The 15,345-nt window shown below is 58.1% G+C and overlaps 1 protein-coding gene across 1 annotated transcript in view; it reads right to left on the reverse strand.

Annotated features, from left to right (window-relative positions):
- The window catches only part of HMCN2 (hemicentin 2), a 38,327-nt gene extending 23,152 nt beyond the window's left edge, over positions 1-15,175 (reverse strand). The window contains exons 1-29 of the mRNA XM_054084475.1: positions 14,700-15,175; positions 13,716-13,786; positions 12,634-12,792; positions 12,265-12,387; positions 11,276-11,447; positions 10,804-10,910; positions 10,470-10,590; positions 10,109-10,372; positions 9,801-9,945; positions 9,407-9,528; positions 9,029-9,301; positions 8,795-8,936; positions 8,058-8,185; positions 7,732-7,845; positions 7,435-7,584; positions 6,534-6,728; positions 6,299-6,394; positions 5,799-5,923; positions 5,369-5,513; positions 5,144-5,256; positions 4,734-4,890; positions 4,369-4,531; positions 2,771-2,898; positions 2,512-2,620; positions 1,986-2,155; positions 1,351-1,446; positions 1,067-1,243; positions 625-779; positions 144-267 (exon numbers count right to left, since the gene is read on the reverse strand). Of these exons, the coding sequence (XP_053940450.1) occupies positions 144-267; positions 625-779; positions 1,067-1,243; positions 1,351-1,446; positions 1,986-2,155; positions 2,512-2,620; positions 2,771-2,898; positions 4,369-4,531; positions 4,734-4,890; positions 5,144-5,256; positions 5,369-5,513; positions 5,799-5,923; positions 6,299-6,394; positions 6,534-6,728; positions 7,435-7,584; positions 7,732-7,845; positions 8,058-8,185; positions 8,795-8,936; positions 9,029-9,301; positions 9,407-9,528; positions 9,801-9,945; positions 10,109-10,372; positions 10,470-10,590; positions 10,804-10,910; positions 11,276-11,447; positions 12,265-12,387; positions 12,634-12,792; positions 13,716-13,786; positions 14,700-14,934 (4,279 nt within the window). The 5' untranslated portion in view covers positions 14,935-15,175. The remainder of the gene's footprint in view (positions 1-143; positions 268-624; positions 780-1,066; positions 1,244-1,350; positions 1,447-1,985; positions 2,156-2,511; positions 2,621-2,770; positions 2,899-4,368; positions 4,532-4,733; positions 4,891-5,143; positions 5,257-5,368; positions 5,514-5,798; positions 5,924-6,298; positions 6,395-6,533; positions 6,729-7,434; positions 7,585-7,731; positions 7,846-8,057; positions 8,186-8,794; positions 8,937-9,028; positions 9,302-9,406; positions 9,529-9,800; positions 9,946-10,108; positions 10,373-10,469; positions 10,591-10,803; positions 10,911-11,275; positions 11,448-12,264; positions 12,388-12,633; positions 12,793-13,715; positions 13,787-14,699) is intronic.
- Positions 15,176-15,345: the final 170 nt, after the last annotated feature.

Consider the following 15,345-nt stretch of genomic DNA (forward strand, 5'->3'; position numbering starts at 1 on the left):
TAGTACCCCTCCCCAGGGCTGCTCCCCCACAGCCCTGCACGCTTGCGAGGGGTCAGCAGAGCAGCCTCATAGCCCCGAGCATCACCTCCAGCCACATAACCACACACTGGTGGGAAGGGGCTGGGGATGCACAGGGTACTTACACTGCACCTCGAGGGTGGCCTCACGTCTGTCTTCACCCACGGTGCTGGTGGCTATGCACGTGTATGTCCCGGAGTCCTGGAGGTGGGCAGTGGGCAGAGACAGCACGCGTCCACCAGAGAGGATCTGTGCTTCCCCAAGACACAGTAAGAGCCCAGATAAGCATGAAACCAGAGAACCTCACAGGCAGCTGGGCTGCAAGCCAGCACAAAGGAACAGGGATAGGTGGGCATAAGCCTGCCTTGAGCCCATCCTCGTCACATCCTGGACACCCTCTGCCCATGCATGCTCCTCATGGTAGGAAAGACCAGCACAGGGCTGAGCAGGTCCATGCTCCCATGGACCAAATGAGGGTCAGAGAAGGGCAGCATTGCACGTACTCAAATCCAGCAATTGTTGTTTAAAAGAGTCAAAATGGTAAAAGAAGCATCTTCTTGAAGGGACATCCCTAGTGAGCCCTGACTCCTTCAGGAGCTGCCTCACCTGCACGCCATCCACCCCCATGCTGGGCACTGGATTGCCATCCTTCAGCCACAACAGCACTGGAACTGGGACCCCTGTGGCATTGCACTCCAGCATCACCGGCTCGTTCACCACCACCGTGAGGGATCTGGGGCTAGCTGTGATCCGCGGGGGCACTGGAGCGGCAGAGAAATATTACCAGGAGCAGTGGGGGCAAAGAGGGGTGAGTAGGACCAGACACTGGTGTGGACCAGACCATTCCCATCCCTGGGACCATGGCTTTCTAGGACATTTGGGGTGAACATAGGGCAGCACATGACTGGGTGTCCAAATGGAACAGAAGATGGAGTTCTGCTAAAGTTGTCTTGCAGGGACGTGTGCTGAGGGCTGGGACAGCCCCGTTGGTTCCCATGCACCCAGCTTTCAGGCAGCTGTGGTTCTTCCCCTGCTCACCACAACTCACCAGTCACCCGCAGGCTGTACCAGAGCTTCGCAACACCGGCTACGTTGGAGGCCACGCAGTGGTAGCTGCCAGTGTCAGAGACCTGGGCGCGTTGGATATCCAGGCGCTTCCCATCCCTGGAGAGGGTCCAGCCCGGTCCAGTCGAGACCTGTTCATGCCCCTTGTACCAGGCAATGTCTGCAGGGAAACAGGGAGCCTGGCTGTAAGGAGCGATGCTGCTGCTCCTCTCACCAAGGGGAGCCAAGGGACGCATGAGCGAGAGCTGAGGAGAAGGACCAGCTCACCAGGAGCGGGCAGCCCTGAGGCCAGACACTCTAGGGACACTGTGCTGTTCTCCAAGACGGCCAGGTCCACCGCGCTGGGTTCGATGTTCGGAGGCACTGCAATCCAGCACACACAGTCATCGGTTCTGCGCAGCCCAGGCCAGCTGCAGCCACACAGTGCAGTGCCTTATGGCACAACTGCGCTCACCGAGGGCTCTCGGCACGCACCGAGTCCTGGAGAGCAGCAGCCAGCACTCAGTCCCCGCTCTGGGGAGCGCCTCTGCTGCTCCCTAGGTCAGCTAGCAGATTTGTGCTCTGCCCCAACGAGAGATTCATCCTTCCCAGGCAGGGATCTCCATTCCCTGCTTGGTTTCCCATTAGGCACCTTCAGATCACATCCTGCGATGCTAAGGGATGCTCTGGCCAGAGAGCAGACAGGGCAGGGGACAGATTCTCCACCACAAAGCACGCTTCAAGGATGGATGCTACGGTTTACTGCAGTGCCAGTGGCCATCACTTCTCAACCTCATTGGCAAAGGGATCAAGCTAATGATCCTACGCCTCCCAAAAAGCCAAACGAAGAACCCCCTTGGCTAGGCACGTTCTCCCTGACATGCGGGATGGATAGCAGATCTGGCCCCAGATGCTTCACTCACCTTGCACCGAAACCTGCACCTCCGCCTGGGCTGCCCCTGCCCAGTTGCTGCCTTGGCAGATGTAGAGCCCTTCGTGACCAAGCCCCACGCGGGTGATCAGCAGAGTCCCACCATCCTCAGAGATCACCACACCGTCCTGCTCACCCAGAGGATGCCCATCCTTCAGCCACCTGCGAGGAAGGGAATAAGCAGAAAGTTCTTGGTCTGTCCTGCTACCTTCTACCCCCCCATCACTACACCAAAGGAGTGAACAGTGGGATGCTGGCAGCGAGGGCTGTCCCCTTGTCACCTGGAAAGGGGCTGACAGTGCTCAGATTATTTGGCAGAGAAAAATCCCAGGGAAAGGAGCAGGAATGCATATCTCCTATCCTAGGCGATACCCCAAGCCAGAGGTCCCCATCACTCATCCTGAGCTCCCACTGTGATCTCTGCCGCAGCTTTGCGTGTTGGGCTGCACAGCACCCCAAGTGAGTTAAGCAGCTCTCGAGGGAGCTCAGGGCAGGACCCACCACTCCACAGCACTCACTGGATCTGGGGTGCAGGAACACCCGTGGCCCGACAGCGAATCCTCAGGGAGTCATTTGTGACAGCAGTCAGGTGGCTTTCCCCATCACCGATCAGCAGCTGGGGAGGCGCTGGAGGGGAAAGTGGACCTCAGGCTGGAGCCACCCTCAGACCCTGGCACAGGGATGTGGGAGCAGCCGAAGGCTTGGAGAGTGCAGGACCCCAGTGGTGCGTGAAGACCCGCAGCCACGGGAGAAGCATTTTAACCAGTGGCTGTGAACCTTGGACACGCAGGCGGTAGCTGAGCGAGGCGTTCCCTGCTGCGTTGGTGGCTGTGCAGGTGTAGAGGCCGGTGTCTGTCACCTGGGGCTCAGCCAGCTGGAGGGACCCTGACGAGAGGATGCTGTATCTTGGGGAAGAGGGAACAGGAAAGCTGGATGCGAGGAAGAGCTATGCCATCCATCACCTACCCCTGGGCAGAAGCTAAGGGCTAAGAGCTCACCACTGCTTTGAGACAGCCGAGAGAAGGTCCTGCACAAGGAGCATAGCAAAGCTGCCCATGGGTGCAAATCCCCTTTGCTCGGCTCCTACATGAGCTCAGCGTGAGGCAGCGGCGTGAGCCACTCACCTCGGGGGTGAAGTGGGATGGGGGTCCCCACGGAGCACAGCTGGAGCTGGCCATGCTCTCGCTCCCAGCTCTGTCTGCGCTTCACAGACATAACATCATCTCAGCCCACGGCTGCAGATTCCTCCTCGTGTGCTCCCATAAATCACTGGGACACGTGAGGACAAGCCAGCTGAGATGTGGGGAGCAACACAAGTCAACCAGGAGCAGCCGTAGGGAACCAGACAATAAGAAGAATGCAACAGAGTCCCTCAAGAGGAGCAAAACCAAGATGCTTTTCTGCCTTCCCAGGCCACAGCAATCCTCATGTGCATGGAAAGAGGTCATTAACCCCAAGATCAGGATCCATGAATTTAGGGAGCGTGATGCTAATCTACTGAGAAAGAATATCCTGCTTCTAATGGGGAGAACCAAGACACTTGATAAATACATATCCAACCACTCTCCAGGTTATCTTTTCCCATCATACTCCATTAAATGACCATCTCAAGGCTGTCATCAGCCTCAGCACCACCACCAAGTGAATTTGGCCCTCCAGAAGTCACCCACTGGCACAGAACTGGGCTTTAAACCCACACTGCAGACAAAGCTGGGCTCACAACTGTGCTTCTGCCAAGCTTTGTCCCAGAACCATTTCAATGCCCAAAGCCCATGAGGTCACCCCAACACACGGGCTGTGAGGGCAGTGGAGCACCCTCAGCTTCCCTGGCTGCCTTTTCTCCTCTCCACGCTGCTCTCCTCCTACTCCAGACCTCAATATTCCTCCTGCTCTGTGCCCTGCAGCCACCTGGGTGTGGAGCAGCATCAAGCCCTGATCCAACATCTCCCAACGGAATCCACCATCTCCAGCCACATCCTTGGCCTCGTTGCCTCCAGCACCATGACGGCACAAGGCAGGAATGTGCATGAAGGCGGATGGGTGAGTGGGGCCGAGGAGCTGTGCTGGAGCCGTCTAACCCCAGCCCTGCATCCAGGGCAGGCACGTGGAGGGTCAGGAGCAGCTGCTCCATCCTAGCAGATGTTTGTACAATGTAAAAAATGTCTGGTGGTTCTTGCTCTGCTTTCCTTGAAGAGCAGAACTAACATGTACCACTTGACTGCCTCAGCTCACTCCACAGCAATGAGCATCATCCACTTATGCCAAGGATGCCTTTCACATCCTCCCTACCAAGCAGCTGAGACCCTTCATGGACCCAGCATCCCTCTGAGGAGATACACAACCCCAAGAGACCACGGCCCCACCACTCTCCTCACCTCGCAGTGGCAAGAGGTAGCAGCTGGGACTCCTGGGTCCACACCACCAAGGGAGAGGGGTAGCCTTGAACCTCGCAGGGCAGGGTGGTCTCCTGCCCAACCACAGCCAGGATGGTTATGGGGTCCGATGCCTGCGATCCATTCACGCTGATCCTGGGCTTTGCTGGGTGGAGAGGGAACGCAGCTGGTGCAGGAACACTTCAGGTGCCCCTAGTTGATGCTCTTCCCATCCCACAAACCCATCTGGCACCTGGCTAAGCGGCCCAAGGAAACAAGGAGGGTCCCCAGGTGATTGTCTCCCAGTCAGTCACCTTCTGGAGCTGCTTTACTGGGAGCTGGTACCAGGGCCAGTCCTGAGCACTCACTGATGATGGAGAGCTGCATCTCCCGGCTGGAGAAGCCTGCTGCGTTGGTAGCTGTGCAGAAGTAAGTCCCAGCATCTTCCGGGGAGGATGAAGGGATCAGGAGGGTCCCATTGAGGTCAAGGTGGTAGCGTGGGCTCAACGAAATGGGCTCCGTGCCCTGCAGGGGTAAAAGAAGGGAGAAAGACAAGCAGCAGAGACTCTCCCACTATCTGAGCAAAGACAAGAAGAGGGCTTTGGACCCATCAAGTCACCTCCCGGTCCCAGCTTCCCAGAGCCCTCAGTGCTACCTCCCCTGGCAGCCACAGCCACGCTGTGAGCTACACCCCTTCCAAGCACGTCACCCCACACCCAAGAGTGGCCCACAGTCTGGCTGGCGTGAGGACAGCAGCCGGCCCGTCCCTGTCACCTACCTTTGCCCAGGTGATAGTAGGAGGGGGCACGCCTGTGGCATTGCACTGCAGGGCAACTGCCGCTCCCTCGGTGGCGGTGACAAGGACAGGGCCAAGCTCAATACTGGGAGGAACTGGAAAAGAAAAGAAGCAGCTCACGCTGCACGGCCAAGGCCACATCTGCTGGAGAGAGCAGTCCTCTACCACTCACCGCAGAGCGGAGATGCTCAGCATCCTGCCACTTACCATGGACGACCAGGGAGACATCCAGCTGGTGCGAGCCGAGGGCATTGGTCACCCTACAGGTGTATCTCCCCGCATCCTCCTGGGATACGTGGTCCACATGCAGGCTCCCATCAGCCCGGACAGTGTAGCGGCTGCTTGGGGCTACCTGGGCGCAGGCAGAGAACAGAAAGTGGGGTAGATGAGGAGACCAATCATTACTGTATCACTGGGTCTTTTGGGCATATCTAGGAACAGATCCTCCAGCAGCAGGAACATCCTAATGTGGCGATAAGCCCACGTTACCCTCCCAACCTAAATGTTCTCCTGGCATTTCACCAGCAGCTTTGCTCCTGGGAGGTTGGGGCACCCATCCTGCAGCAAAACCTCTGATGCAGGTCTGTGCTCGCAGCTACCCACCCACTCCCCATCCCAGCAGGTGCAGAAGCCTCACCGGCTGCCCATCCTTCAGCCAGCGGCGCGCTGGGAGCGGCCTCCCAGCCAGGATCACGCAGGGCAGCGACACAGGCTGACCCGGGAGTGCGCGGACCACAGGGGAGGAAAGAGCTATTTCTGGGGCTGCTTGAGAGACGGAAAAGGGAAAAGAATACTAATTAGAGCTAAATTGGCCAGAAGCACTCAGGACAACAGATCTGGATTGTCTTTCTTCCAAGATCCAAACCATGGCTCAGCACAAGCTACATCTGATATTCAGCTGCCTGAGAATTCAGAGATTTTTGTCTGCAGTTTGGGTTCAAGCACATGTCAGTGCATTAAGAAAAAGATGTGGAAGTGCATTATCTGAACCTCAGGCTGGGAAATTGTTGCTAAGCATTCACCACGGCCAGCTCGGAGCAGACGTGGCGGCGTGGCTCTGCTGCTCACTCACTGCTGGCACAGCCAGCGCTGGCCGCAGCCTGGATCGATAACCAACAAAAGCACGTAAATGCAAACCGTGTCCAGTGACCGTGAGCTTGACCTCAGCTTGGATTCTCCCAAACTCGTTCTGGGCTTTGCAGATGTAGATGGCTTGGTCGTCCAGAGAGGCACCTGGAGCACAGCGGGAAGAAGCCTGAACCCAGCAATGCCAGAGCACAGTGGGACTGGAGAGCCTCACGCAAGCTCCAGGCAGGATGCCCACGCACGCTCTCCACCACGCCAACATATCTTGCGTGCTCAGCTCTCTTACTGTCAATGAGGAGCTTGGCAGCCTCCAGCTGGCTGGAAACACCGTGTGGCCCGTGCCAGCCCATCACGGGCTTCCCATCCCGCCGGGACCAGGTGACCCATGGCAGGGGAGAGCCCTCGGCACGGCACAGTAGGCTCACGCTCTCCCCAACCTCGACCGTCACGTCTCCCAGGGGCTCAGGAAAGTGAGGGGCAGCTGGAGAAGAGAGCAGCAGAGAAGGGGGGGGTCAGACAGGTCCAACACGCTGGCTTTCTCACAGCAGGCTGTGCGCACAGCCGAGCCCAGAGAAGAGACAGGGCTGCAAAACCCATGAACCAAGTGCCCTGACAAGTTACGAGATCAACTTCAAATGTTTGGTGGTTTTCCAAAGCCATTATAGCCATTGCAGTTTCCATCACTTCCAGTTACCTTCTGGCACCCCCTCCACCCCCAACAAGGCAAAACCTCTTGCACTTTTCCACCGTTAACCTCCTCAAGCCTTACTGCCCCCAACTCTGAACTTCCTTCTCCTCTTTCCCAGGCTCTTCCATTACCTTCTGCCTCTGCAGGGAAGCCCTGAGCACCACTTGGGATACCTGGGGTTTCAGACACACAGAAGTCATCCCCCACCTCTGCCTAATCCTACTAACTGCACTTAACGTCCCCAGTTTAGTCCCAAGCTGCCTTGTCCCTATGCAGCAACATCTGCACTGGTTGAGCCTCTTCCATCCTCCTGACCCTTGGAAATCCTGCCAGGCTTCAGCTTACTTGTGCTGAGCACCAACACCCCGTGATGGGAAACACAGGAGCTAGGGGAGAGAGGCGACTTGGGAAGCAATAACTGGAAGATGGGTTGGGAGGGAGAACAGTGGAGATCATCTTGAGTGCTGGACGGCATCCAAAAGGAGAGGCAGAGACTTACACCCCACATCCAGCACGGTGCTGTTGAAGGCAGTGCCAGCCTCGCCGAGAGCCTTGCAGATGTACTGCCCTGCATCCTCCTTTCGCACCGCCTGCAGCCGCAGGACTCCTCGCTGGGTGCCGGGTGGGAATGCCACCACCACCTGCTCGCCTGCCCCGAGACCCCACGGTGTCAACACCCCAAGTGCCTCCAGGGGTCCCTCCTGCCATCGGCCTGGGGGACCCCACGTGTGACATCCCTTCGGGCAGCAGAGGATGCACAGAGGGGGTTTGGCCCCCACACCCATCCCAGCTTCACCTTTGTGCCATGCAACGCGGGGTGGGGGCACTCCCGAAACCCAGCACTCCAGGGTCACATCTTCTCCTACCAGTGCCTTCATGCTGGGCGTCACCGCAAGGATGGCAGGAAACTCTGAGCCATGGGGAGAGAGATGGCTTTGGTAACTTGATGTGGTGTCATTCACCCCAGGGGGGACCCCAGAGCCCTGGGAGCTGCCCCCCAACACCTTCCATCACGGACAGCCTCATCCCATGACTCGCATGCTACAAGATCCCAGCTGGCAGCCAAGAGACAGCGATCCCTGGCCCTTCCAGGGATGCTGCCAGATGGCAGGGAGTGGGTACCAGTGAACTCCAGAGTGACGGCTTGCTCGTCCCAGCCCAGTGCGCTGGCAGCGTAGCAGCTGTAATTCCCCGCGTCCTCTGGGACAGCAGCTCTGATGTGCAGAGTGCCCTGAGCATCGGTGAAAACCCTGCAGCAAACAGGGGAGAGAGGAAGAAACGAGCGCTGTGAGAATGGAAGCCAGTGAAAGATGCACTGAAATAAGAGAGCGGGCTTAAATCCATCCTATTAAAGCACATGTGGCAAGTTCTGAGCATTTGATGGATGTGGGTTAGCACTTAAAACCAGCTGCTGCAGGGAAGGATGTTTCTTGGAGCCAGTGAAAAGCCTTGAGAATTGGGCTTTTTTCATCTCCAAAATAAAAACCTCTACCTTCCCCAAAGCCCACTCCAGCGTTCAGCCCGACACAGGCAGGGAGGTGGAAGCCAAAAGCAGAAGAAATGAAGGGAAGCTCAGGGAGTATTTTGAGACTTGAGCACACACCAGGAGTGCAAAGCACCTCAAGTGCCCCTTGGTGGGGACGCTGACCTGGATAAGGCAGGGTGGCTTAAAAATAAGTATATGAAATGAAGGCTTAGCAGCCAAACAGGCAGTCGGGCGGGGATATTGCCCTGCTTTCTTCTCTTCTTTCCAGAGCTATGGGAAATTCAAGCCCCTCAGCCCGAGCACCCTGCGAGGGAAGCGCCATCCCCACAATGGGACAGGGAGGATGAAGGCACCCTGGTCTCCCTAAGGTCACCTCTCATCCTGCTCCAGCGCCCAGCCCCAGCGCTTCCAGGTGGTGTGGGGCAGCGGGTAGCCCCCAGCCGTGCAGTTCAGCCGCAGCTCCTGGCCTCTGCGGAAACGCTGCGGGCTGGCATCCACCTTCACCCACGGCGCCTCTGTGTGGGGTTGAAGAAGGGCTCAGCCCCCGAGTGCCGTCCCACAGGGAACGGCATCACCCGGGTCATGTCCTGCGCGGGGCAGAGCCTACCCTGCACAAAGAGCCAGAGGGAGGCGGTGGCGCTGCCACGGGCGCTGCGTGCCATGCACTCGTACAAGCCCTCATCCGCTGGCTGCACGTGGCTGATCTCCAGTGAGCGGTTCTGCAGCAGTCTGGTCCGTCCATCCGCTGGCCACGCTGCCCTCCCGTCCCAGCTCCACGTCAGGTTGTAGGGCACGTCGCTCAGAACCGGGCAGGACAGGACCACATCTTGGCCCCGTGAAGCAGTGATGTTGCCAGGGGCTATAAGACGTGGCGGTGGGTCTGCAAACACAGACCCGGAGGGGGTGAAACACAACACAGAGGGGTGAAACGAGCCCTTGTTCAGCTGCAAAGCCAGCACCGAGGCTTGCTATGAGCATCCCCCACCTGAGACAGAGATGTAGGCGTGAGCCCGCGTAGCCCCGACTTTGCTCGTGGATGTGCACTCGTAAAACCCTTCATCACTCTTGGACACAACAGGAATCAACCAGCTGACGTTCCCCCAGCCCCTACAAAGAGGGAGATTACAAGGTCATCCTCACTCGGGGGCACAGAAGCTTGGGCCACCCTGCTCCAAACCCTTAGGACTCTTTTCCATCTGAGTCAGGCAACCAGATGCATCCCCACCCCCCAAAGCATCATGCAGACACATCCCTCAGGATTTTCCTCTGCTGCCTTGGGATGTTCAGGACTTGCAAGCCCCCACCCATCACAGTTCAGGGAGCTGTTGCTGCCCACATGGGTCCACCACGGAGCCCACTGGGCCAAACTGGAGGCTCACCTGAAGAACCGCTCTTCCGCAAGCTTCATCCTACCCCGGCTGAGGTGCACACGGAAAGGGAGCTCACTCCACACGGAGCACGAGACCAGCTGTGGCTCACGGTTATAAGCCTGGATCTTGCTAGAGATGTTCACTTTGGGTAGACCTGGAAGTAGTTGGGGACACACACACACAGAACACTCCACAAGAGCTCACCAAGAGCTGCACTGGGAAGCAGGATAAAAAAACCCAACAGAAACCAAAACAGAGGCGATGCTGGAGCCTTGGGTCTCTTCTCAGCACCTGTGGGGAGCGTGGGCACCACTCACCAGGGACCACACTGGTGTAGGTGACCCCGGAGAGACGGTGCAGAGGGTGGCCCTGGCTGTCTTCACCCTTCACCTTCAGCAGAAAGTCACCAGGGGGGACGCGGAGCGGCGAGCCCACCCAGAGCTGCCCTGAGGAGGTGTTGGAGAGACGCTGCACAGGCAGCGAGAGGAGGGCATGGCCGGAGGTGTTGAAGAGTTCAATCTCCTGCAAGTGCCCAGGTGGCTTCAGACCAGTGCAGTTCACCACCACGGAGATGGGCAGACCTGGTGATGGGGAAGGAAAAACACACACTCAGCCACATTCCCAAGCGCAAGAAGCCCAGAAACAGCATCCACATCCATCGGGCAGCACCAGCCTCACCCTGCACCGGCCGCTCTCCGGGCTGGCTGGCATCAAACTCCAGCTGGGTGGAGAAGCTGGCTTGAAAATTAATGTTGCTGATGCCAGTGATCCTCAGCGAGTGGCGGCCGCTGCTCTGGGTCTGGAAGCGGAGCAAGAGGTGTGTGCTGAGGGCAGGGGAAGGAGGGGGCGAGGGAAGGGTGGAGGCGCAAACTGCCCCCTTCTAGGATGCTCATACATCCTTTGCCGGGCTGGAGGAGGACAGGGGAAAGCCCACGCCTGGCAAAGCCTGGCTGGCTAAATATCCACCAGGGGACGGGTAGGGGACAACGTGCAGGGTCTGCCATCAGCCTACCGTGACCGACCACGTCCCTGGCTCACGGGGCTCCACAGCCACCACCACGGCTGAGTTGGGGATGCTGAGCAGTTCCTTCAGACCCTGGCCTTTCTCGAGGACCTTTCCTGCAACAGCGAGAGAACCTCTGGGATGGGCAACCTGGCTGCATCCCACAGTGCCTGCCGCTGGCCAGGTGCCCCCTCCTTTGGGGGTCCTTGTGGTGCAGAGCCCATCACAGAGCTCTCTCAGCCTATACGCATTGAAGACCCTCCAGAGATAAATCCAACACAAGAGTGGAGCAGAGCAGATGCACTTAGTGCTTAATGAGGGTTTTAGATCTCATTGCTTTTTTTTTACTTAAGTTTTTGGCACAAAGTTTGACAATTCCCATGCCTGCAGCCTCCTGTTTGTCCTGACCTACAGGGATTCTCTGGTGGCTCTCTGGGAGGTAAAGCATCACCGCCATCCCCTCCCTGAGCCAGACTCCTACCTGCTGGATTCCGGACCTCAATCCCTGGGGCTGGGCCACTCAGGGAGATAGTGACCTCCTTCAGGCTAGGGTCGAAGGGGACAGGCCACGTGTGCTCCCCGCCGTCCTCATGGTCCGTGGACAGTAAGTGGACTTTGGAGGCCTGGATGGCTTCTTCCACCCACTTCAGCACCTGGGGATACAGAGGGGAGGATTGACCCTGATCCCCCATCACCTGCATGGCCAGTTGGGGAGCAGGGCTGTATCACACCAGGTCAAAATCCCAGGCAAGGGTGCAAACCAGCGCCCAGGTGAGAGCCCAGCCAGATCCAGTGGGTGCCAGCATGAGGGTGGCATAGGGACAGGCAGGCTGGAGGTGACAGACCCAGCTAAGCCTTCCTTGCCACCAGCAGGTGCAGAAAGAATTAGCTATTTTGGTGTAATTGTTATTGCCAAGTGTCTTCTGCTCAGCTGTTTGGAGCAGGCACATTGTTACCCCCCAGCTCGGTCATGGGAATAGAAACCATTAAAACCCACAACTGCCAGAGGCTGGGCAGGGGCTGCTGCTGGGGGGCTGCTCCGAGAGCCTGCCCAGTAACCAGCAGAAAAGCACTTGGTGCTTCCTCAGATCTCATGCTGGTCAAGAGTTCCAAAGCCAGGGACAGGCAGAGAAGCTCCTGTCCCCACAGCCAGGCCATCCACCTGATGCCCAGGATGCAGAGAGCAACAGGTACACCCCAACTTCAGCCTCAGCCCCAGGCAGACACCTCCCTCCATGGGGAAGGCGAGTCAGCCCATCACAAAATTAACACGAGCAGCCTGCAGCAAGCAAAAAGCTTTCTCAAGTCCTCATTTTGCTTTCAGGCTAGAGCTTGGGGGGCTTCCAGGGAGGAATTTGGAGGCACCTGGGGCACAAGGATTAGCCTCAGGAGAATATAAGAGCAGCCAAGGTGGGCTGGACCACACATCTCATCCATGTTATCCCTGCTCCCACAGGTCTCCCCGCTCACCTCGGTCACCTGCTGCTTGTCCAGGTGGAAGATCTGCCCGGAGCTGGTGGCTGCAATGCGCTCATACACGCGGTACCCGGGGTGAGTCCTGTCCCCGCAGTCTCCCGTCAGCACAAACACCACCTGGCACAGCAACGTTCCCCGTAGCATCGCACAGAGGCACGGGGCTGTCATCCCAGGGAGGGATGCAGCCAGCACCCACCAACCCCCGGCACATGGACCCAGACCAAGGGATGCAGAATTCACCCCACTGACAGGCGGCGGAGGGGAGTTTATTGCTGTGGGACATTGGCAGGAGCTGCTGCTGTGCCACTTCAGTGTCCCCCCAAGGTGGCCGTCACAAGGAAGCCGGTGGGCAGCACCTCTTACCTGGGTCTGCTTGTGTTGCAGAAGCCGCAGCAGCTCCTCCTGCTGCTCATAGTCCTTGGCCCGAGCATCCGAGAAGACGTAGATGAAGGAGCCGGGGTGTGAGACCTCCACTGCCAGCCTGATGGCTCCCACGCTCATCTCTGGACAGTCCCCTCCACCCTGCCACACACAGGGAGGGACGTGGCACAGGCACCAAACTACCCAATGCCCAGTCTGTCCTTGCTGGGCTCCCAGCAGGATCCCACCCAGGGGCTGCTCACAGGGAGGAATTGCACCTGGTTCAGTGGGATCAGCCCACATGCCGCCAGAGCAGCATGATGCAGGGACTCACAGGAGCACAAAGACCTGTCCCTGTCTCACCACTAATGATGATTAAACCACCCATTTAGAGATACGGACTCGCAGAAGCTGCTGCCTTCTCACAGACACCTGCAATGGGCACATTGATGCCCACCCCTATCACCCCCCCACGCCTGCAGAGCTGGCCACGCCAGGCAAGCACAGAGGCATAGTGACTACCAGGAACCGGTTCCTCAGGGCTTTGCACCCTAAAGGGCTGTGAAATTATTTGCCTTCACAGCTTTACACCTCCTACCAAAACACCACAGCTGCGCCCGAAAGGAAACACCACAGGGATTTCACAGTGCATGGGAGGCAAGGCAGGAGTGAGGATGGAGAAAGCATGATTAAACTCCTGGAATGCGTTTCAACTGGCAGAATGCAGCTGTAATTGTTTAAAAAAAACCCTCAAACCGTTTTCACATCGCGTTTCTAGAAGGAGAGATTTTCTTCCAACGAGAGTTTGTACAAACTCTCCCAGGAAAAGCATTCCCACTATTAGACAAGAGCAGTGAACTGAGAACACTCTGCCCTGTTACAGGAGCCCGGGGCGCTGTGCCAGCATTACCCCCTCACTCTGCTCCCACCCAGCAAGCCCAGCTCATCCCTGAGCCCCCACCACAATCCCAGGGGATGCCAAGCTGGAGGGGAGCAGGGATTGCTCCCAGGACCCACCACCGTGCAGGAATGCAGAGCTGGGCTTCCCACCAAGCCAACAGCAGTGCCAAGCTGAGGATGCCTACCTGGACGTGGAGCTCCCGCAGGCGCTGCTGGAAGAGCCGGGGGTCTGCAGTGAGGGTAGCGGGTCCCACTTCTGCAAATACACCAGCACCACCGCCTCAGCACCCCTGACCGCTGGGCACCAGTTCTCTCCAGTGCCACACTGCCAGTGCAACCAAGCGCCCGCCCTGGCTTCGACGCCCTTCAGGACCTGTGAGACTCAGGATTAAGCATCTACCTCATCTTGGCACAGGACAAGATGTTGGATTTGGGCAGACCAGTCCATAGCCGGTGGCACAGCCTACCCCGGGGAAGCTCTCGGCCACAGTGTGTTGCAGACTCAGTGCCCTTTTTTTCTGCTAGGGGAAGCTCCCAGCAAAGCGCTTCAGAAACCCATTTATTGCCTCTGCCTCCTCCCCCATCCAGCTCCAGCGGTTTTCATTCAAACCCAGCGTTTCTGCTGGAAATAAAGGCTCAGTCTTGCTCTCCTTGTAGGGCGTTGGGGCTCTTTTAGAGCTGCTGCTATTCATGGGTGTGCACAAACATAACATAGCAAAGACTGGGACAAAAAGAAATTCTTCTATTGCAGTAAATTAGGAAAAAAACTCTTAGCAAGTAATGCTTTTACTGAGGAAACCTGAAAGCATACTGTGGACTGGTACAGAAATGCCCCCTCCCTGCCTCAATTAGGCTGGAGAGATCGGCACAGGCTGGAAATAGAAAAGCCACCCACAAGAGCGCCAGCATCACTGGGATTAACCCAGTGAGAAATGGTTTGCCCCATGGGATGGGAGCCCCTGCCCAGCACCGTGTCCCCAAGCTGCAACTCACCCTGTGCTGGCAGCCCCATCGCAGCGGTCACTGGGACGTGAATAAGTTGGAGAAGGGACAGTGCAGGCACTTAGGAATTGCACGCTTCAGCCCCAAACCTGAGCAGAACCACAGCCCAGCTCCCCGCAGCCCCGTTTCCCGGACGGATGTGCATCCCTACCATCCCCCAGCCCTACCTGGGTCGTGGAAGGGGATCAGCGCGTAGTTGCTGATGGGTTTCGTGCTTCTGCCGAGCGTCCGCTCCAGGATGCGCGAGGCCCCATCCATCACCTGCACCAGGTCGTCGTACATGGAGCCAGTGATGTCAAAGACAAAAGCCAGGGTGACCCCCGCTGTGCCAGGGGTGTGCTCGGCAAAACTGGGGGCCAACAGCAGCCAGAAACCCACAAACACCCCTCCATGGGGTGGCATCGTGGGGGGAGAGCTTCGGGTGCCAGGGACACCCCTCCTGTCCTCGCCCTGTCCTGCCCGTGAGCCAAGGAGGGCACGAGGTGCAAGGGACACGCGTGGCGGGGCCAGAGCAGGGACCCTGGGTGGGGGGCACAGCCGCCCACAGCTGCAGACCTGCTCCTCCAGAGCTCAGTTTCTGGGAGGGACGGAAAACAGGACTTTTTGAGCCAGCAGCGTGGCGGGGAGGTGGGTGGGAGTGGGAGGAAACTGGAATGGGGATGCAGGGATTGGGAAGCAGGTCCTTCAGCCCATAGGATTGTCAGAAACTCTGCCCAAGCCCCCTCCCTGGTCTTGACCCCCCCCCTAGTTCCGAGAGCCCCCCAGTCTGCCGGGGGGGGGAGATAGGGGTTAGGGAAGGACACGGGGGTTCGC

This window comes from Cuculus canorus, chromosome 19 (genome assembly GCF_017976375.1).
Source record: "Cuculus canorus isolate bCucCan1 chromosome 19, bCucCan1.pri, whole genome shotgun sequence".
Lineage (NCBI taxonomy): Eukaryota > Metazoa > Chordata > Aves > Cuculiformes > Cuculidae > Cuculus > Cuculus canorus.